General features: G+C 35.4%; 1 protein-coding gene across 1 annotated transcript in view; it reads left to right on the plus strand.

Moving 5' to 3' along the window:
- The first annotated feature begins 6703 nt into the window (after positions 1 to 6703).
- Positions 6704 to 22556, plus strand: part of LOC150101106 (uncharacterized) — a 229667-nt gene continuing 213814 nt past the window's right edge. Inside the window, exons 1-3 of the mRNA XM_090401962.1 lie at positions 6704 to 6956; positions 10826 to 10954; positions 22296 to 22462. Coding sequence (XP_090258088.1) covers positions 6828 to 6956; positions 10826 to 10954; positions 22296 to 22462 — 425 coding nt within the window. The 5' untranslated portion in view covers positions 6704 to 6827. The remainder of the gene's footprint in view (positions 6957 to 10825; positions 10955 to 22295; positions 22463 to 22556) is intronic.

Consider the following 22556-nt stretch of genomic DNA (forward strand, 5'->3'; position numbering starts at 1 on the left):
AGAAAGATAGAACAAGAAAATCGGGAGTTTAAAAGTGAATGGACCAAAACCTACGCATTTGTAGCAAATAGCAGGATTTCAAATGTGTTTAATATGCCATGAAAAGCTTTCAAATAATAAAAAAATCAAATATACAAAGACATTTTTAAAATAAACACGATACATTTGACAAACCATATCCACGGGGAGATTAAAGAAAAAGGCAGTAGAAGAGTTGCAACGCAAAGTAAATCTAACTAAATGTTCATTTTCCAAATGGATAAAAGAATCAAGAAATACAACTATTGCTAGTTTTGTGGCTGCTCAAGAAGTTGTTAAACGAGGAAAACCTTTTACGGACGGCGAATATGTGAAAGAATGTTTTATTAAAATGTCCGAATATCTTTTTCAGCGATTTAAAAAAAAAACAAAGTGGAAATAATTACAAAAATAAAAGACATGCCATTATCTGCTAAGATTGTAAGGGACAGAACTATACGAATGGCAGAAGATATAACAAATCAGCAGATTACAGATCTAAATTCAACACTAGGATTCTCCATTGCCTGTGACGAATCATGTGATGTGGATGGCATTGCACAGATTGTACGTATTTGTAGATACATAAACTCTCAAGGACCTCAGGAAGAATTACTCGATATACTGCCACTTACAGGACAAACTCGTGGAGAAGACATTGAATCTGCTGTTACCACTTGCTTGTAAAGTAAGGGTATTAATATTAACAAAATAATATCTATTTCGACCGATGGGGCGCCGAGCATGAAAGGTACAAAAAAAGGTTTTGTTTCTTTATTTAAAAAAACAAATTTTGCATGACGTGTTTTCCTTTCACTGCATAATCCATCAAGAGATACTCTAAACTTTGTGAACTTCTTAAAGAAATCTATTGCGAATATCCCGATCTTCTTTTGCATAACAGAATAAGATGGCTTTCCAGAGGTGCGGTGTGTCGATGCGATTTGCCACCTGCCTTGGAGAGGTTAAGTTGTTTCTAAGGCAAAAGGACCTTGAATATGCACAGTTAGAAGATACTCATTGGTTACAAAAATTCTACTTTATGGTGGATATGACGTCCCATTTAAACGGACTAAATAAGAAACTACAGGGAAAGGGAAATACAGCAGTTTTGCTTTTAGAAGAAGTGATTTCGTTTGAACAAAAATTATATTTGTTTGCGACAGACTTAGAGAAAGGCACATTATTACATTTTCCTACGTTGAAGAAATATCAACAAGAACAAGATAATTCCATAAATTTAACCTTTTTTCAAAGAAACTGTGGTAAATATGCGACCTGAATTTAATGGGAGATTTGAGAAGTTTAGAAAGAACAAGGCAACACTGTCATTTTTATTGCGACCACTTGAAATTAATCCTGCCGAATTAAATTTTTCACCTTTTGCTGGAATTGATGAGGCTGCATTTCAAGTTGAGCTAGAGGACCTGAAAACCAAGGATTTGTGGAATTCAAAATTTAGAAATCTTAAAGCTGACCTGGAGGAGTTGGAAAGACAAAAATCTACCCTTGCAATATAACACAAATAGTCTGAAATAGAAGATCTTAAAAAGCAAGATTGTATTTGACACGTGGAATTGTTTACCGGACACTTACATTCAGTTAAAAACATACGCATTTGGACTTCTATCGATTTTTGGATCGACATATTTGTGTGAGCAAATATTTTCTAATACGAATTTTATTAAAAGTAAGTTGAGAAACCAACTAAACAACGTGAGTCTTTCGTCATGTTTGAAAATGAAAATTACGGCGTATTCGCCGTATATTGAGAAACTATCCGAAGTTCAAAAGCAAAGGTCGCACTAAGAAGATATTTTAAATAAAAAAAAAAAATTAAAGAAATAGGTATGTTATTGGATTTTATACATATGCTTTTGTAAGGAGAAGGAAATCCTTGTTTTATTATTTAATATTTTAAAATATCATATAATTTCATGTGACATGTCACCCCTGTGTTTTACAAGTAGTATGATAATGTGTTACTGTAAAAAAAAAAAAATGCGGCTCCCTAATTTTTTTTTTTTTAACAGATATAATTTTAAAAATGTCTCTTCACTCCAAAAAGGTTGCCGACCCCTGGCCTAGCGTAACCCGTGGATTAAATAGTTATTAAAATTCTGATTGCAACGGAGTTCGATTATAATAATGTTTCTCGCTACGGCAATAGGATAAGCATCATTTCGAGCACACTTCGACTGAGACGCTGAAATTTAAGTATTAAAACTGAATTTTAATTTTTTTTACAAAACATTCATTTACGTGTTAAATATGCTACATACAATGAAATGAAGAACTATCTTTTAAATCTGTGGAACACAAACACTCGCAGAGTAAGAAATTAGAAGATTTTCTTAATGTTAAGAAAGAAAGAAAACGGAACACGACATAACTGCAGTCTCTTTCTCTGAACGTGTCCTGTATGACTTTACTAAAATTCTATCACATGTACGGTATCACGTGTAACATATGGCATCGCCGTCTGGTGACATTGATACCAGCTGGATTATGATGTTATCACTCGAAATGTCAAGTGTTGGGGTTTGCCATGCATTCCTTCCAAGTTAACCTCCGCAAGAAACTGAAACGACTGTAGTTATGGTATATTCCAAATGGAACAGCCTTAGTTGGCCGAATGGATAAATTCCCTCTTTGCAACCTATGGGTTCAAATTCCGATGTGGCATGTTCGTTTGTGAAAGATTTTAGGTGGTAGATGATTTCATTGTTTATTTTAAGCACCACTGTGCTTATAATTAAAGAATGAAACATGAAAAATATCAGGTTTGATTTCTAGAGCACTTGCTCAGATTATCCCATTAGCTCACTTATTTGTTAAATGTGCTGCATGTTTCCGACCTTTGGTAGGTGGAGGTTGACATAAAAATAAGCAACACACACGCTACTTCTGAGAGGTAATAATTAAAATCTGATATTGCATCACAAAGCAAATTGATAAGAATGCAGCGACGTTAACAAATATTTACAAAATACTGAATCACAAATAAATATAAAATAATTTCAAAAATAGTACGAACATATTGGCACTGCGAACCATAAGCAGTAAATTAGGATTGGCTATTTGCATCGCAGTATATTTTTACTTACTAGGTCTGGATGCTTTTTGAGTGACTTGACCTTAATTTCACTGAATTAACATGTTCTAGTAAAAAATGGTATAAGAACAATAACAACAAAAATCAAAATAACTTTTAAATCATAAACGTGTCTAGTCTCACCACCACTTGAATGACACATACTCGTGTGAATCCTTTAGCTTTACATATCTATTGATATTCTGTGCCAGAAAACTAATGATCTGGAATTTCTTTCCCAGTTCATTTCTTAACGTAGTCACGAAGATGACGCGGCATCTTCTCTTTTAAAAAAGAACTGGGTCCGAATCCCTTCTAGGACACAAGGAACCGTTATGAGAAATTTTCAGTCGAAAGTGAGTTACTCAATCTCATGCGAATGTAGAAGGTTCTCCACTTTGGAAAAAACAATTTTCCGCATAATTGGTAAACCCGTGTGAGAACACACGCATGCCCGATTGGCCTAGTGGTTAACGTATCCACTCTCTAACGAAAAGGCTGTGGGTTCATATTCTTCTGGGCATGAGTGTTTTGTGAGTCTTTTGGAGAGAAATTCATCTCCCTCCTACAGTTTCGTTGCAAACGTTCCATGTTGGATCTCACGTGACTGGATTTCCGGATTACCAAACCCGATACTAATACTAATATACTAGGCTGTCGGTCTTTCGTGGCTGGAATTCCATTATTAAAATAAAAAAATAAATAAATCAAGTAAACGAGCATAATTCACTGACCTCGTGGCCTTAGTTTATTTGGTCATATTTGTAAACACCAAACTAAAACTATAAAAGTTTCCATTTTCAGTTTTGTGGATCAAATGAAAGGGATCAGAATACTTACTATAAACAACGATTTAACCCGAACTGTATTTACCACCGGTAAAGCCTCTCGATTTTGCTAATATGTTTGATCTCCTTATCAGTGGTCCTTCCACGTTTATAAGTGCGCAATAACTATGAATTCTCCACTAGGCCACTCAGATCATTACTTCCGAAGCATGCTTTCCAGCATTAAGTAGACTTGTGTCATTTGTATGATCTCTATAATTTCTCATTATCCTTTACATGGCTGGAATACAGTTTTCATTGTCCTAACCGAATACTTCCTCAGATGAATTTACTGAATTAATTCTTGCTAACAAAGACTCGCATTTCCTCGTTCCATTTAAAGATCCATTGTCTGCATCTTAATTATAAAACAAATATGCCAGGGTTATTTTAATTAAGGTTATTGAGGCAGTTAAGCCTTGAGAGGACAGCTTGTTATGTCAATTCCGTGTGTTCTTCTGACTGGTTGCCTGTGTTACGGGGTAAAAAACCCTATCGCAGGAGATTCGCTGACTCACTTTCAGTTGAAAATGCTATGTAAAGGTTCCTCATGTCCAAGACGGGACGTGTCCTTAGCAATTTAGAACCCAAAATGCAGCAAGCATCTTACACATAGTAACATTACATAACACACAAGCTGTAACTTGCATATAAAAACACAGCTTCCTTCGCTGCTTATCCCAAAGATCACAGTAACAACTGAGGAGGGGAAGTACTAACAACCAAGTCAAATCCAAATTATTATTCTTCTTTGAATGCCATCTCCTATCGGAGGTCGGCGACCACCTTGGCAAATTTTGAGCGATCCTCAGCCACTCTGAACAGTACTTAAGAGCTCATGCCAGTCCACTGTCTGATGTCTGCCAGCCAAGATTTTCTTCGTTTTCCTTGTCCTTTTCTTCTATTTATCTTCCCTTTTATAATCAATTGAAGTATCTTATATTTTTCATTACGAAGCAGGTGACTGACCAAGACATGCAATTTTTCTTCTTTTTATGGTATCTAAAAGTTCACGTGATTTCTCCATTTGTTCCAGTACTTCTTGATGGGACTTTTTTGCTGTCCATGGGATTTTGAACATTCGTCTGTATAAAATGGCCTACTTCCTAATAGAGGATATCTGTTGTTACTTGTTTCCTCATCTATGTCTCTTGCACATGCAATTACCACTATCACCTCGCTGAATTCCTGCCATCGTTCTCTTCTGCATTGATAATCTAGACAAATTTCGATATAACAAAAGCAATGTGCCTCTGCTAGAATGGCACAAGACGAATTATGATCAGCATGGAATAACAAAAGCAACAACAACAAAAACTTTCTTTGTACTCAAAAATAGAGTTCAAGAATTAATCTCTATATTATGTAGCATCTATTCATTTTCCATTTGTGTCAGTAATTGTCCTATATTTTGCAACCTTAGGGTGCTGAAGTCTCAGGACTTTGCAACCTTAATATGCCATGATTTCTCTAATATGCTGTATGTGACAGTTTTGGATTTTAGAAAGATATTTGAAAAATATCTTTCTAAAATCAATTAGTGGTTTAGATAATTTTAGCGAGTTTGTATGGAATAGCAGCCCCCCCCCCCCAAAAAAAAAGTGGGTGGCAAATGATATTCCCAGAACGTTGCCCTTTGAATTATTCAGTTCAGTTCAATTCATATTCAGTTATTCAGTTCCTTGCACAATAAAGGAGGGTTGCTGTTATTATTGTTTAGGATTACTCCAAGCAGCAAAAATATAAGTGAGCATAAGTACCCTGTTGAGTTCGTTTGTTTATGCGAGAGGAAAGAATCTTAATTTTATTATTACTCGATACCTCCAGAGACTCCAAAGACTCATCGAGGAAGGGCACCTACTCTACAACTCTCTATCTCTATCAACTACGCCAGCACCACCACCACTAGTATTTTCACAGACAATCACATGCATCCATGCCCACGGCGGGATTCGAGCCCACAGTCTTTTGGCTGGAGAGTGGATACGCTAACTAGGCCAGCAATTTCTGTATAAGAATAATTTCAGGTAAAGAAAATTTTGTCGCTTATGATTTTTAGAAGATCAGAAGGAATGAAACGTTGAATAGATTGAATTGTGGTCAGGGTTACTCAATTTTTTTTTTTTTTTTTACTATGAGATGCTGCATTTTAGAATGGATCTGAAGACTGTGACCAAACTGGGAAAAAAAATAAATAAAAATAAATAAATAGTCATAGAATTTTATTTTCTGTTCGGTCACAATCCTGAGTTCCTTCTCCCCCTCCATAATTTTTTACATACGTTTCATAAGTATCAAGTTTTTATTTTATTTTATTTGTTTATTTCTAATCCTTAGTTTAAGTGTTTTTTTCTTCTTTTTTATACTTTTCGGTATTCACATCTTTCGATTCAATTTTATCTGCGAAAAAGATTACCTAACGATAGTTTTTCAAACTTCCTATCTCAGTTTCTGCGTTTTCACAGTGCCATAACGTTGCGGTGAGCGTTTACTTATTTCTTTCGTCAATCAAAGACATCTCGACTTTTACTCATTTTTATTCTAAATTCACCAAAAAGATCGTTCAGAATATAAATAGAAGTTCGTGAGCAGCCCTTACAAACAAGCTTTTGTAAATGTTATATTGCAATTATTTGGCTCGCGCTTTGGGAAGCAACAATACCACTTGACGCTGTTGAATATCATAACTTGTGTACGTGCAAGTCCGTTCTGAACTGTAGATTTTATAACTGGAAATGATTCAGAACAGCCCAACGAATAAGTATTGTGATTTTGTTTTTTTCAATCAAATATATACGGGAATATGAAATTTGGCAGATCTGTACAAAATGCTGTTGTGCGAGTGGTTATAGTACATTCAAAATTGTGTAATAAAGAGAAGACACGATATGATACCGAATACAAAAAAGAAATTACACATCCGTTCCATTGGTAATTATAAACTGGAAGATGTGACTCTTGGCAAAGGAAATTTTGCCAGAGTGGAATTAGCTACTCACAAACTCTTACGGATTCAGGTAAGATTAATATGGTGTGGAAGTATTTTATTCATATCAGTATTGAATGGATGTGTGGTTGGACAGTATTGCTTTAATAATGAAGATATATAGAATCAGTATTACTTAAGAGGGTGTAACTTTGTCTATCTCCCCCCCCCCATTCTCTTTTTTATGTTTCACATATCTAGATTGATATTGGAATACAGCTAGGTCTCGTCCATTAATTAAATCTTTTTTTAATTTATTTTTATAAGTTCCTTTATTTTGCCACAAGGTAGTATATTATGTCTAAAATTACATAATTTTAGACATAATATGCAACTCAGTCTAAAAATGATGTGATTTATGGAACAAAGCCTTTCAACTAATTATAATCCAAAGTATAAGTAACACCTATCAGGACGGCCTATTTTCCTCCCGAGTCCTTAAAGATCGATAGGAGTTTTGCGCAATCTAGATTAAACCAGAACTTACTACTACAGTACTTTGTGGTGAAGGAATACACTGTTAATGTTTACCGAATAGTATAATGATAATACTGACAAATAACAACACAGTCACTTCTTTCTCTTCTCTTGAGTACTTATGTATAGCTCATTAATCTGCTGCATTTATAGAAAATTTATACAACTTTTCTATAAATACATCGTATGAATAATTAAGCTGCTCATTTTATTCTTACACAGAGTAAGGATTAGGAAATTATACTTAAATGTCAAACTCTTGGTGGCGGGAAAACATGATTCTGTAATAGGTGATTGGTATGTCTGGAGCGATATCAAGTCGCAAATAAATCGAAATTTTGATTTTCTCCGATCAGAACCACAGCAATGTAATATATTTTAAAATCATCGAAACATTAAACTGCTGAAAGCACACAATCTAGATATCCATATATTTAATCTCAAAATATGATACTGGAGATTGGTATATTATTATATTATTCCTAATTGTTACGTTACGAAAAGGAAAGTTATCCGGAAATCTTCAACAAAATTATATATACACACACACGCACAATATGGAGGAGGTTCTTAATTCTGGAATACTTTGTGACGAAGGAAAGTTGCTAAAGCCCTCCCTCAAAAGTAACGCAATTTAAGGAATAACTTGACAACCGACTAAGAAGCAATAATATGATCCTGGCTTTTTTACTATTAGTCCAAAATAATATCACGGTTGCCGAGATATTCCCGTTTTTATTCGATTTTTAAACGAAGCATTTATGAACTAAGTAAGTGAGCGTTTCATGCATGAACTACTAAAACAATCGAACAGAAGTTATTTTATCTGTGATACATGCTGCTTTTTGAAATATCAAAATGAATGATAGTTTTTAAAGGGAACAGTTACCTCTGGTCAAATCACTTAATTTTATTATATAATTAACAAGAAGAAACTGGAGCATTTTAAATCAAAATGTTAATTTGAATGTGACTTATTCATATATCTGTAGATCTGTTTGACTAGGGAATTGATAAGGAAGGAGAGAAATTAGGTAAAACGACTGACAGTACGAATTCGAAGAACTGATCTGCTTCTAGTTGTAATACTAATCACTTTTGGAAAGGTGTGTGAGTGGCTGTTTGTGGGGAATAAGTCATTCTTTCCATATGAAAAATTTTTGTATTATTCTTGACGAAAAGAAAGTAATAAGAACGACGTCTGAGTCATCTCCAAGCGTTCTCAGTTTCATTCAGTAACCCTTCGCCATTATAATTCATATTCTTAATTGACATCATGAAGTGCAATGAACTGCAGCTACTTAACATCAGTATTAGATGTTTGTTAATTCTAATCGAACCAAACGAAGCCTCTTACGGCCAAGTTCGGTTGCGTTAGATTGTTGGCTACGACGCCAGTTTATTTATATCTACTATTGCATATTCGCTTGCTGGTTTGTTCTTTTGCAGGATTGAATAACTTATTTTCCCGAGCAATAAAAATTCTCCGACCTTCGTGTGAAACGGATAGCTCGCCTTCTCCTGTAAAACCGTTATAAAGGTTCCTCGCATCTCCTTAGGATGACACGACATAGTTCCTTTCATTTGGAAAGACCTGGGTACAAATCCATCTAGGATTGTGAAGAACTCTTTTTTTTTTTTTTTTTTTCTTTTCCAGCTGAAGGTGAATTAGCTTGCTTCATATATACGTGTTTTTCATCCCACAAAACAGGAAAATTCCGGGGAAAATACACACAATTAATAGACATAATATACTACGAGTAGCTTCATAACCTTAGTTGTTTCTTCCATAATATCGGCGAAACCAAACTGAATGTTCCACTTATCCTAGAAGTGATTCGAATCCAAAAGAAGCGGAATTATCGCTACGGACATTAAATTATCAAAGCGGAATTATACGGATAATTCCGCTTTGATAATTTAATGTCGATAATTCCGATTGATAATTTATTGTCGATTTTAATTTAATGTATAACTATTAAACGGCTGAGAAACCATTAAATGAAGGGTAGGGAATATAGTTTGATAAATGTTAATATTGCTCCCATTAAACAGTGCAGACCCCGTTTTAGCATTCTTTCTTCATTATGAACTCAACCTCACATAATGGATAAATATAATGGTTTGTTATATCAGCCACAGCATGTCCTCGTGCAATAAAAACTTCCCGCTCACTCTTCATTATAAGAAATAATACCCAATAATTCCCAATTCACTAGCCAGAGATAAAATACAATTCCGATAGGCAGTTCTCGGCTGATTAATCGAACATTTTGAAGTCACTGAAAGGAATATTTTGTTACCCAACAATGTAATGCTCCATCTCCCCTGATTTCAAGGAATACTTTCGTACTCAACATGGTGCTACTTTTTTTTTTTTTTTTTTTTTTAGTACTACCATCTTGAGTACGAAGCCTATAGCGGTAACGCAGATCAAACATTGTAAGTGGAGGACTGTACTGTAATCACAGCTCATTTAGGCATTCTTGGCAAAGGTTTCTAACTTATTTTGGGTGGATTATAACGAAAAAAAAACAAAAAACAGCTTGTGTGCTTGCTATCATTTCCCCTCTCTTCTTACATAAATATTATAAGGAACTGCTGTCTTACATAATACCACTTCACCTAAATTTTCTTCGCAACATAGGCATCCGCAGAGGGGGGAAAACGGGACACTCCTTCCCCCGGATCTAGTTGTGAAAAAAAAAACCTTCAAAAAATTAAATAATTAAATAAAAATTTATTGATGTAATTATTTGTCTCCAAGCTTTACCCCCCCCCCCCCAGGAAAATTTTCTGCGAGCGCCCATGCTAGGCAATATTAATTGTAATCAAAGTTTGAAGATGCTGAATGCGGCATCGTTTATACATAAAAATGTGAAGAGAAAAACATGGTAATTTTTGATTTCGCTAATGATGCTTGTCTGAGGACACCTCTATCTAGTTAGCGAACGTACTTCACGCTACTGTACTTTGGTATTTTTTGGGACATATAATAACTTATAAGCGTTTCCGTAGCTTAATCAGTATCGACGATGACCTTCGGCTGGAAAGATCTGCATTCGAATCTCGTCTAGGATGCGAAAAACCTTTATCAGCCTTTTCAGTTGAAGGTAAGGTAGCTGGTCTCATGCGAAAAATTCACCTCCTGGGAAACTTTTTTTTTTTTTATCCCGCAAAACAGGCAAATTAGCCAGAAAAACACACGCAATTCATAGCAGACAATGCAGACAGGATTAACCGACTATCATAAGCAAGTCTCTAAACATGCCAAGTTACTTGGCCGTGATAGGCTATTGAACCTAATACGAAAGGAGAGATGGAATAATTTTTTAGAGTAATATAAGTGTATACTAGCATACTTTTGCCTGTTTTTTGCCGCAGACAATTTTAAAGTTTTTATTCCGTTTTGTTTAAAATCAGGTAGCTGTGAAAATAATTGATCTAGATAGGATAGGTGAAGATTATGTCATGCGGAATTTAGAACGAGAGAAGTGTGTTTTATCGAAGCTGAATCATCCTAATGTTGTCCGTCTGTATGAAACAATCAGAGTAAGTGAATTTTTATCTGTAATTATTTGTAATATTGTGTAGAGTAATATGTTATGTACTCAATATATAGTTCTCACACTTTACTGATGTTATTCCGAAATAAAGAAAAAATATATATACTAAATTAGAGACTGAAGTTCCTTTAAATAATTTCGAAGTGTTGAATATAAATTCCTAATAACTTCCAGCGTAACTGTAGAAAGCTATTTGCTATTCAAGTATGCGAAAAATTGCATACAAAACATACTAGGTAAAATGGACACATTGCCTTAATGTGCAATAAGGTAATGTGTCCAAAAACATCAGAAGTGATACGGATGTTTTTTTAAAAATTATTTTGTGCATTTACCACGTATTGAAGAACTTATTTGCTTTTTTTTCCTTTTGAAAATCTGCAAAAGAAAACTTGTAATAACCATCCTAACGCAACACTTCCCTATGTCATCTTGTAAAAAAAAAATTAAAAAAATTGGAATCTGATTACATCTATTTCCTGTTGCTTCTTTTTCCTTGAAATAATTGGTCCTCCCTCATTATAGCTCGTTAAATAAATTGAACTAGGAAATGCGCAATTAGTTCCGGATGTTTTAACAAGTGGTATGGTCTGTTTTCTGTAAATATAATGATAATGAGGAATGGATGAAATCAGCTCTAGATTTCACCAAATAAAGCAGGTAAAGAGGATAGTATTTATTTTGAAATTTCAGGAAAACAATATATCTAGAAAATAAAGAATATTGAAATTGTCAGTACATATACTGAATAGAGGGAAAATAATTGACCACATTAATTCAATGACCATGTTAATACATCCCTATTACGTTGTATCTGTGAAATAGTGTTCAGTTCGAGATTATTATTATTAAAGCTACAACTGAACCGAAAATTTTTGATCACTAAAAATTATTTAATAAGATAACTATCGTTTCGATTTGTATTTTATTTTCGCCTTTATTTATATTTCATATGACTTCGGAAGAATAAAACGCATTAAGATCTATGTAATATTTAATAAAATAAAAATCACGTTGGGACATAAGACAGCACTCATTTCCCATAATTAATTATGTTGTGTTTGTGGTGTTGGAGGAAGCATGAGAAAACCTGAACAGTTTTATTTCATTTACTATTTATATTATTCTTTTCACATATACGTCGGCAAAAGGAGGAGTAGAGCATTTCAAAATTTACCTGAATATCTATTCAAGATCAGACAAACGTACTTTTTTTCTTTAGTTTTTATTAGTCCTGTTATTTGATTTAATAGCTTTTGTTCTTAAAAATCAGTGTTAGAAAAACTTTCATAATTGTTCATTAGAAATGAAAAAAAAATCAAAGAAGAAATAATTTTTTGACTCCGGCGAGGAGGGGGAACTACTGTTTTGTGACAGCAAAGTCCTCTACCTTAAAATTCTTTCATATGAAATTTCATTGTGTATTATGTTTTTTATGTTTTTCATATTACATATTCATCATAATAATCAAATTTCGGATATGTATCCTCCTAGCAGGATACAATGCTAAAGAAATCTCATCTTGTCTGGAAATTTGAGTGTTGTCAAATATAATACTGGGAGAAAATGGTTCTTTTTTGTGAGAAATAAGACAGATCTGTGTTTTACTAGCATTGAAATTGATGGGGCTCAGATAACCTCGTCATAGCAGAATTGAGGGCAGTGGATGTTCTGTAGGTTGAGATGAGTTGTTTAGAGTAAGGTCAATCAAATTAAAGGGAGTAGTGCAATGTGCTGTCATCTACAAAACTGTATTGGGTTAGAGGTCAACTGAAGTAGGTCACTGATATATAGAAGAAAGAGGGTTGGTAAGAGGACAGAACCTTGTGGAACCTTGGCATTAGTTGGATGGTGAGAGGATAAGGAACCATCCACCATCACACATATTGTGCATCCAGACAGAAAGCTCGCAATCCAACTGTAGAGTGATTCTAAGTTAGGTGCTGTTTGACAAGATATGTCACAGCAGATATATGTGAAGACGCCACCCCAGGGTCGAAAGGAGTTAGAGTGTGTGTGTGTGTGTAGTTTGGAAGGTTGAGATGAATAGTGCTAGGGAGAGGTGATATTTGAGTTTTTGCAAAAAAAAGAGTAAGTGGTTGATAGACCGAAGATAGTAGTGGACATTACTAAGGTTGGAGTTGAGTCCACAGATGTTAATGAAGTGGATGTGCAAGGTTCTGTGGGACATATATTTGACTGCAAGGGTCTTGCACGTCTCCTATGCATTGTCTGAATACTGCATAGGAAATGTGCAAGACACTATGCAGTGTCTGAATACTGCTCTTTATGGTGGCTACTAGTGTGTCACTTGATTTTTGCACTAATTTAAACTTGTTTGTAGTTGATCCAATTATTGTCTCCATTTTGGATTTTTTCTTCAAGTCATCTTTTAAGATGACGTCCTTGTTCTCTCTCTCTCTCTGGGCAAATGTTAAGTCAGGTCGAGCACGTATGCACGATTGAGGGAAAGTGTCCTTTAACTTGTTATTAATCGCTATTATTAATTTGGATGTGCTTGTCGGTGTGTCACAGGTCACTTTCACTTTCACGAGACGTGGAAAGTTCGTTCCGTCCTTCCTTTTATTTATAGGTCCGAAAAGATGGCACCTTACGCTATTTCTGGGATCGAATTTGCATTTTGCATTCTCCCGTTAATTTGCTTATGTCTTCTTTCAGTGATTTACCGTTTTCCGTCGGAAAGCTCAAAATAACGGCGTCTTTTGTTTTCGGCCTCGATCGAGTCGTGTACCGTTGATGCGATTAGGTTGTATTTGCGTTGCGGCGGTGATTGTCGAGCGGCTCGAGCTTAGCTCAGCGTTCGGATTTTGGAAGAGAAGTTTCGATCATAGTATTAAGGTGCTGTTCGAGGTTTTCGACTCGTTTGCCTAAGTTCCGAAGCTCTTTTACGGAAGGGAGGCACAGCGAACAGAAAAAAGGCTGGTTGAGGTCGATAAAAAGCTTGTGCGCCGATTCATCTATTTTGGTACGCAGGAAGCATATAGTCAGTGGCAACAGAAATCGCACAGTGTTTAAATCTTATTTTACATTTTTTTATTTTTTTATTTTTACATCTTCTTTAAGATTTCTCGGTATAATTGTCCCCTTTACACCATATTATTGTAGCGTTTTGAAAATAGCTTTATTCTTGGTACCTTGTTCCATACCCTTTTCGAGATTTACAAAACTCAAATGCAGATTTTTTCTTATATTCCCATGAATTCTCGACTATTCATCTTAAAAATGAAAATCTGGGTTCAGGCCAAACAGCCCCTGTTTGGCCTGAACCCAGCTTGTTCTTCTCTAGGTTTCTCTTCTACAATTTTTCTTCGCCTTTTCTGAACTATGCTCTGTAAATCTCACCTGGAAATTTCTCTCTGACATTCAGTTTTATTTCACTTTTTATTAGATGATGACTCCGAGAGCTCTACTCGAATCATCCGCAATTCGACCATCTGACCCAAGCCTATTGAATTGATTAATGATTTGATCATTTTGAAAATTTGCAAAACTTATTTTCTCTCTGTTTATATCAATGGAGATATTTACATATGTGATTTGTACATGTTTCTAAGTAATATGGTAAATGAAATATTTTTAAATGTATTTTTTCTTCTTCTTCAGCAGTCAAGTATTTCTTAGATTCATTCCGCAAAACAGACGTGTTCATAGTCTGACGAAACCAGTAGCGCACTTAGGGTTTACTCTTGGGTGGAGGGGCCGGAGTTGAGTAGACGATTTGAGAATACACACTACGCATCGCATACGACCTATGACTGAGCGACACCACACAACATAAATAAAAAAATGAATTTTATTAATTAGGAAAAGATTTTTGGAAAATTTTCTAGTGTTTTTTCCTTTTTCTTGGGGGGGAACAGGGTCCCTTGGTTCCCCCCCCCCTCTGGGTGCGCCACTGGACGAAACTAACACCACGGTTTCCAAACGTATTCTGATGAACTGTTAAAAGTATCAGGTTCGTGGATCATTTCTTCTACATCTGTACTGACATTCTGACTTATTTCTAATAGTTTGATGCTTTGACTATTTCTCTGAATAAGCTCTATGAAAGGCAGACTGTCAAGTATTAATGGAACGAACTAGCTTGAATACATATATATTCCCCGTGGTCTGTTCTTTAATCTTTTCAGTTGATCACATCTTCTAAATAATGGAATGGTATTTAATCCGTGGGATCCACAAATCACTGAATCAAACAAAAGTATGCAATTCACAAAATTAATAATACCAAAAACCAATAGTACACCAGTGCAATAGCAGGAGAACAAGGATAAGAAAAACGGGATACTTACATTTTTGAAGACGAAACAATCAGGCTGTCTGTTGATTCACGTGATATGCAAATGTTATGCAATGTACAGAAAGAAAAAAGGAAAAATGGCTTTTCGTTACGTCATATAATCTACAACGTCCAGTAGCTTTTCGCATGAATACTTGCACGAAATTCTGTGTTAATAGTAGTAGAATCACTTATCAGGATTTTTGTATTCATTGTCTGAAAGTGCTAAAGGTCAGGAGAGTTGTGATAGATCAAACAAAGAGGCCATATTTAAAAGATATCGATCTTCCTGAAGAGGAATCTAATTTTAACTGTACATTTTGTATCCTAAAGTAATATTAAACAGAAAAAAATATGTATATTGAAAATAATTCGTTTAAGATGGTTTTATTGTCATTCCCTTCCTGCGATGCCTTTTAAATTTACTGCTTCACTTCTGAGCTTCCAACACTATTAGCATTATAATTATTATCAAATGCATTAATTTACGTAGTGGTTTGTGTGAGGGAATATAATTCTACACTTCGGGATTTCCTCAGTATATTGAGTGAATTCCTCCTCTAACATATCTTCTCGTACCTCCAAGCTATCTGCTTTGTCTCCCTTTTAAATTTCCATCCTACCATGGAAATTTACACAGCTTCAAATTGTTATTATTATTTTGTCATTTCTTCCGTCTGTAACATGCAAACGAAACGGCGATTTCTCTTGGTTGGAAAATACTTGGGTCTAGAACGAAAACAATCATTACAAGGATTTTTTAACTGAGTAAGCTCCTCTCTACAGAGGTGGAAAGATTTTTTTATTTTCATCCAGAAAAACACAGGCTTAGTTGCTTTGGTATAATCTACATGTAAATATGTATCTGTAATCATTCGTCCAGTTAGTAACCCCCCCCCCATCTTCATTTATCGATCTTTTCTTTGCTATTCATATCTTTGCATAGGCAATTTATCGCTTTCTTCAGCTACTGAGTAGTTGAGCTCATGCTGTTATAACTTCCCACACAGCAAAGAGGTATCTCCTATATTCATTTTTGCTGCAGTTCCATACCAAGAAACTACCTCATTCCTTTAATTGTTCTGGCGATTAACTGTTGTAATTGACTGATTCTTCTACGCGTCCCCCCATTACTCAAGGAATGCTTTTGAAAAGACATTGCCTTTTAGCTTAGCAAAAAAGCGTTTGAACTTCAATGTTTATAATTTTCTTTAGATGAGAGATGAATTTCATATACACGAGGCCGCTTATTGGAGGCCCGAAGTGTGAAAAGCCTCAGTAGCTCAGTCAGTGTAGATGAAGATCTGGGTTCGAATCCTCTAGGATGCGAAGGACCTTTATCAAGGCATTTAAATGAAAGTGAGTTAGTTGGTCTCATACGGTGGTGGTGGTAGGTTTTTCGTCCCAAAACAGGCAACCCTGCCAGTAGAACACACGCAATTTACAGATAAAGAATACTTATGGGCATAGGACTAACCACCTTATTCTTGGAGGGTTGTGGGTACTAAGTGTCTTAGAGCCACTGATGATGATGAAGTGGCTTGAAAAAAAGTGCAATGTTTGTTCTAGAGCAGAGTGTCGACTATGTAAAAATATGAATACAACTATGAAAAATTTATAAAATTCATAAAAAGAAAAATCCTTATCCCACCAAGGGAACGAATGTACTATAAGTTTACAAAAAAAAAAAAGAGAAAAAAAAACTTCATAAAAATATAGCCACACAATTACGCTTACATGAATAATAACCCATGGGTTTCTTGGGGATGAGGAAGTGTTGGGGAGGATTTAGAGGCGAGTGAACAAGATGATGAGTGTCCTGTGGAATATTCCCTATGAGGATAGATTGAAGGTGTGTGGATTGCAGAAGTTGGTTGATAGGAGAAAGAGGGGATATGGTAAAAACATTTAAGCCGCTTAAAGGATTTTATAGGATAGATGCAGGGTAAATGTTTCAGCACTTGACTAGAGGGACCAGAACAAGAGGTCATCCCTGGAAGTTGAAAAAAGGCATGGTCATTAGGGGTGTGAGGACTAGATTTTTTACTTGGAGAGTGGTGAATGAGAATGGGTTGCCAGAGTCGGTTGTGAGTGCTTTGTCTGTTAATGGGTTCAAGGAGAGGTATGATAGATTGGGTGTCCCGCGATGAGTCTTTGGATTCCATGGAGGTGCTCGTATAATAGTAATAATAATAATGTCCTATCAACAATTTTTCCTCCAAGTTAGTCTAATACTTCTCAGCACTCCAGTATTATCAGATCTTACATTTATGTCTTATCATAAGTAAGCAAGTTTCTAAGAAGCCAAATTACCTGTCCGTGATAGGCCATTGAGCCCAATAGGAAAGGGAAGATCGGATGGTATATTTCTGTCTTCTAGGACATTTATGATGGCATCAGTCTATATCTTGGATTTCCTGGATCTTTTTCCAGTGCCATCTTGACATCAAATGTCTATTTTCCTAATCTTTCCTCTCTCGTTTTGTTTAAATGATTATTGCAGCTTAGATTAGCTCCCCATTCCTTGAGTGCTAACAATGTCAAGATCTTTCCTAATATCGTCATTTTTAATATGATTCTGGCATGAGGCCATCTGTTCACTCATCTAATTTTTCTCAGAACTTTCACATCTGTGGTGTCCAGTCTTGGATCAAGCGTTTTATTTCTAACTGAACTCTCAGATTCATAAGTTAAGTTGCTTTAAGCTTAGTTGCTTTAATGGAGCAAACAGTGGCAGAAAAAAAAACTTATCAGAAGCGTGAAATGTGAGCTGAAGTACGATATTCGACCAGAAACGCTCCAGTATGTATGTCGGCGAATAGAGGAGAAATTCCTCTGTAATTCTCACGTGTTTTATTAACCTTTTTATGGATGGGAACTATGAGAGCTCTACTCTAATTATCCATCGACGAGGCCTAAATTATTCAGTGCAGCCACTGTAAAAAGGTGTGTGTGTGTTACACACACACATTTATAATGTAAGTCTCATCTAGGAAAGTGAAGTCTGTACATTTGTAGTACATTATTCTGTCGGTGGGCGGCCAGAGATAATTCTGTTCTCCTGCTCCAGTGCCCTATGGTTGTAAAAACGTGAGTCCGAATCCCGTTTAGGACGCGAAAGGTCATCGCGTTCTAGAAATTGTAAAGCTCTTTATAAGGACTCTTCAAATAAAAATGAATTAGTCTCATATGGAGGTGGCAGGGTTTTTTTTTTGGCCTCATAGGCTTAGTTACTGTGTCCGTAATTTAAATACAGCAACAGGTCTTGCTTTAGAGACCAAACTTGGAACTTTTTCAAGTCACTTCACGAAGGCTGTCTAATATCTAAAGATTTTCAAAACATTCACCATGTCCTCAGTGTGGTTTAAACCTGACGGCCTATGATTGGATAGTAGCGATTAGATATTTAGGGCGAAAGTTAATTCCTAACAGTTGATTTTGATCGAGTATTTAAGAGAATTTGAAATTTTTTTTTGTTGATGTATTCATGTATACAATTATTTATTTGCATGAAGCCTGATTCTTTTGCGAATGAACTTTTTCTATGTAGAGACCAATATAAAAAAAAGTTCACTATTAGACGATGATTACCTGCTGGAATGTGTTTGTGTATATAAATATAAATGTTTATTTGTGAACAAGTATCCTGCAGAATGGTAAAAATACATTTCTTTTAAAATGTGGAAAATAATTTCAAATATCTGAAAACAAAGTTTATTAAATTTTAGAACGACTTCCAAATAAATTCGAAAGATGCGACAGATGAATTTCTCTCAGCTTTAAACTACAATATGGATCTTTTGTTGTTTAGAAAATTTAGTTGCTAAAGTAGGATTCCTGTCTTATCTAATTCTTTGCTTTTCTACTTGGTGCTAATGTGCTACATCTTGTTCACAATCATTGTTATGGGTATTCTGATCTTGTTTTTCGCATAAACTGGAAACTATAGAAACCAGTTGCCCCTTATGCATTTATAAGTGAAACAATAACCTATTTTTATTTATCTCCAAATTAAATATTTCTTTTTAAATTCAGGTATGAAATATGACCTCATCCAGTTATTATTATTATTATTATTATTATTATTATTAATATTTTTATATGAGACTTCCAGGGAGTCAAGGACTCATCGAGGGAGACTGTAAATTACCCAACCCAGTTATCATACCTTCCCTTAAATTCATTTACACTAGCTGCACTTACTACCCCTAAAGGCAAATTATTCTGCTCACTCACTGCTCTCTGGGAGAAAAACCTAGCTCTTGCCCCTTTCTTGACTGAGAACAACCTTAACTTCCATGGATGCCCTCCGTGATCTCTCCCCGCCTTCCATATAACGAAAAATTTCATCATTTGAAATGCTATAACATTTCTATAAAATTCAAAAGTTTATAGACCTCTATCATATCACCACTCTTTCTCCTGTTAACCAAGAGAAAGAGTCCGCAATCCACATACTCGCAATCTGTCCCCATAATCTAAATCCCATAATCCGGATATAATCTTTGTAACTCTTCTTTGCACCCTTTCTACAGTTTCTTTATCCCCTTGGAACCCGGGAGACCAAATCTTCGCACAGTAATCCAGGTGTGGTCTTATCATAGCCTTTTAAAGAGGCAAAATTATCAAGGAAGTAATTTTGCCTCTTTATAAGGCTATGATAAGACCACAATTCTTATACACTCTTGCCTCTTCAGTTTCTTGTAGCATAAGCCCGCTAATATAATATGCTGGAACTCTAATCACACCTAAGTGCATAACTTTGCATCATCAGCAAACAATTGCAAATCTGATGATAGACCCTGCTTGATGTCATTAATGTATAGATTGAACAATAATGGCCCAAGGACTGAACCCTGAGGTACACCACTGGTTACATTAAATCTGACAGATTCACACCCACTGTATACCATTTTTTGTTATCTGTCTGTCAACCATCCCTTAATCCAAGTCAACAGATTATATTCCAATCTCATATTCTTCAGTTTACGCAACTGCCTATCGTGTGGTATCCTATCAAATGCCTTATAAAAATCCAACATTATCAATTCCCTTTATCCAACTCGGCCGTAACATTGTTATAAAATATGAGCAAATTGCTAAAACATGACCTTCCTTTAGTAAACCCATGCTGTTCCCTGCAGAGTATAGAATGCTTGTCTACATTTTTGTATGCGAGTTCTTACTAACTTCTCTAAAATCTTCATTACCACACCAGAGATACTAATAGGTTGGTAGTTAGACACATCAGTTTTTGCACTACCCTTATGCAATGGAACCATCATACATTCCTGTGGTATCATTCCTGAGCTGAGACTCAAGTTATACAAATGTGTGAAAGGCCTAACCAGTTTAGCTGAACATTCCTTTAGCAAACGGGCTGATATTCCATCTGTCCCTATTGACAAATTATTATCCAGGTTATGCAAGAGCTCTTCAACCTCATTTTTATGAACCTGTAACTCTTCATCCAACGTAGCGGTAGCACTGTGCACCATGCTACATACACATGGTTGATATATCTTAGCAAAGTGAGCACTCATTAACTGAACAATCTCCTTAGCTTCTGACACTCGTGTACCATCTACATTCAATAAAGATATTTTTCCACATTCATTCTTTCTTTTGCTTGCGGCATAACGATGAAATTCTTTTGCATTGCCTTTAGCTTGCATGGCAAATTTCTTTTCATACTCCGTTTTAGCTTTTGTCACAATACTCTTTACTTTTCTGGCCTGAGCTTTATATATTTCATAACTCCTCTCACTCTTATTCTCACGATATTCTTTCCACATCATCTTCTTCTTGGATCTCTTGCTTAATAAGGCTGCACATCCATTTCACTCCCAACCTATTTATTCTTCGAACACTAGGAATACATTGAGATACCGCTTCATTCAAGCACTTTTTCAAAGAATCCCATACATTGCTGACATTTTTTCCATTCAGTAACTGATACCATTGGACCAAAGATAGTATTCTTCTAAGTTGATCATAATTTCCAGCATGTAGCCTCTTTTAATCGGAGCTCCAATACAAGTAGATACTTCCCAAGAAAGAACAGCATCATCAATGTCACCAATTGGTGATAAAATAGCCATATTCTTGACAGAGATCCCTTTTGACGCTATGAGCAAATCCAATACTCTTTGACCTCGAGTTTCTTCTTGCACATGCTGCTTGAGAAAGTTGTCTCGCAACAATTCAATAAATTCCTGTTCTTTCTTATCATGAGATTTCTCTCTACCCAATCAATGTTAGGAAAATTAAAGTCACCCATAATGATCATTCGCTTGGTACCCATAAGGCTAAATTGGCGATGCATTTCTTCGTCCCCTACAACTGAACCTCCATGTCTGTAGCAACATCCCACCATATATGGCATTCTGTTAACTTCCACTTCACACCAGATAGACTCAAACTCATCGCTGCATGGGACATTGTTGCCATAATTGTTTTCTTGTATTTCTACCCTAACCGGACTTAAGTCATCTGATATTAGTAGCACTCCTCCTCTTCTCCTATCTCTTCTGTCATTTCTAAAAATAGTGTATCCGTTACACTTGATCCCACTTACCATATCTGATTCTGATAGCCAGGTTTCACTAATGCCAACAATCTTAGGCCACATCGTATTCAATGAAGCAACAAATTCAACCCCTTTGTTTCTAATGCTTCTGGCATTTGTGTATCGACATAGTAAATTACGACCTAGCCTATTCTTATAATTAAATATGCAATCTATTTGGTCTTGTTCTAGAATTTTCTCTTTTTCTTCCCCAGTCATACTTAAAAGGTCCGAACCCAAAGCATTTTTTTCCACTCCTTCGCCACATACATAACCATGTTCACAGGCATTCATAACTTTATCACGTTTGCATATATTTTTCCCATTCCTCCCTTGATGATCTAGTTTCCCCTGGCTCTCTACATTGGGTCTCATACGAAGAGACCCAATTTAGTTATATAGGAGTTGAATATTTTATTTTTAATTTAATTTATTATTATTATTATTATTATTATTTAGACTAACAACATGTACTGTTTGGTAATGGAATATATTCCTGGAGGAGATTTAGGCTCGCATATTAAGTCCAAACCTGATCATCGACTGCCAGAATCTATCACGAGGCAAATGTTCTTCCAGTTACTGTCTGCTGTTAAACACATGCATACTCGCGGAATACTTCATAGGTCAGTGAATAATTATTAGTTGTTTTCATATTTGGAAGAAAATAACTTCCGTTTAAATGTAAAATTAATTTCAACGAAAATTTTTGCATTCTAA

Source organism: Typopeltis vanoorti, chromosome 12 (genome assembly GCF_054136105.1).
Source record: "Typopeltis vanoorti isolate ZY-2024b chromosome 12, IOZ_Tvanoo_1.0, whole genome shotgun sequence".
NCBI lineage: Eukaryota > Metazoa > Arthropoda > Arachnida > Uropygi > Thelyphonidae > Typopeltis > Typopeltis vanoorti.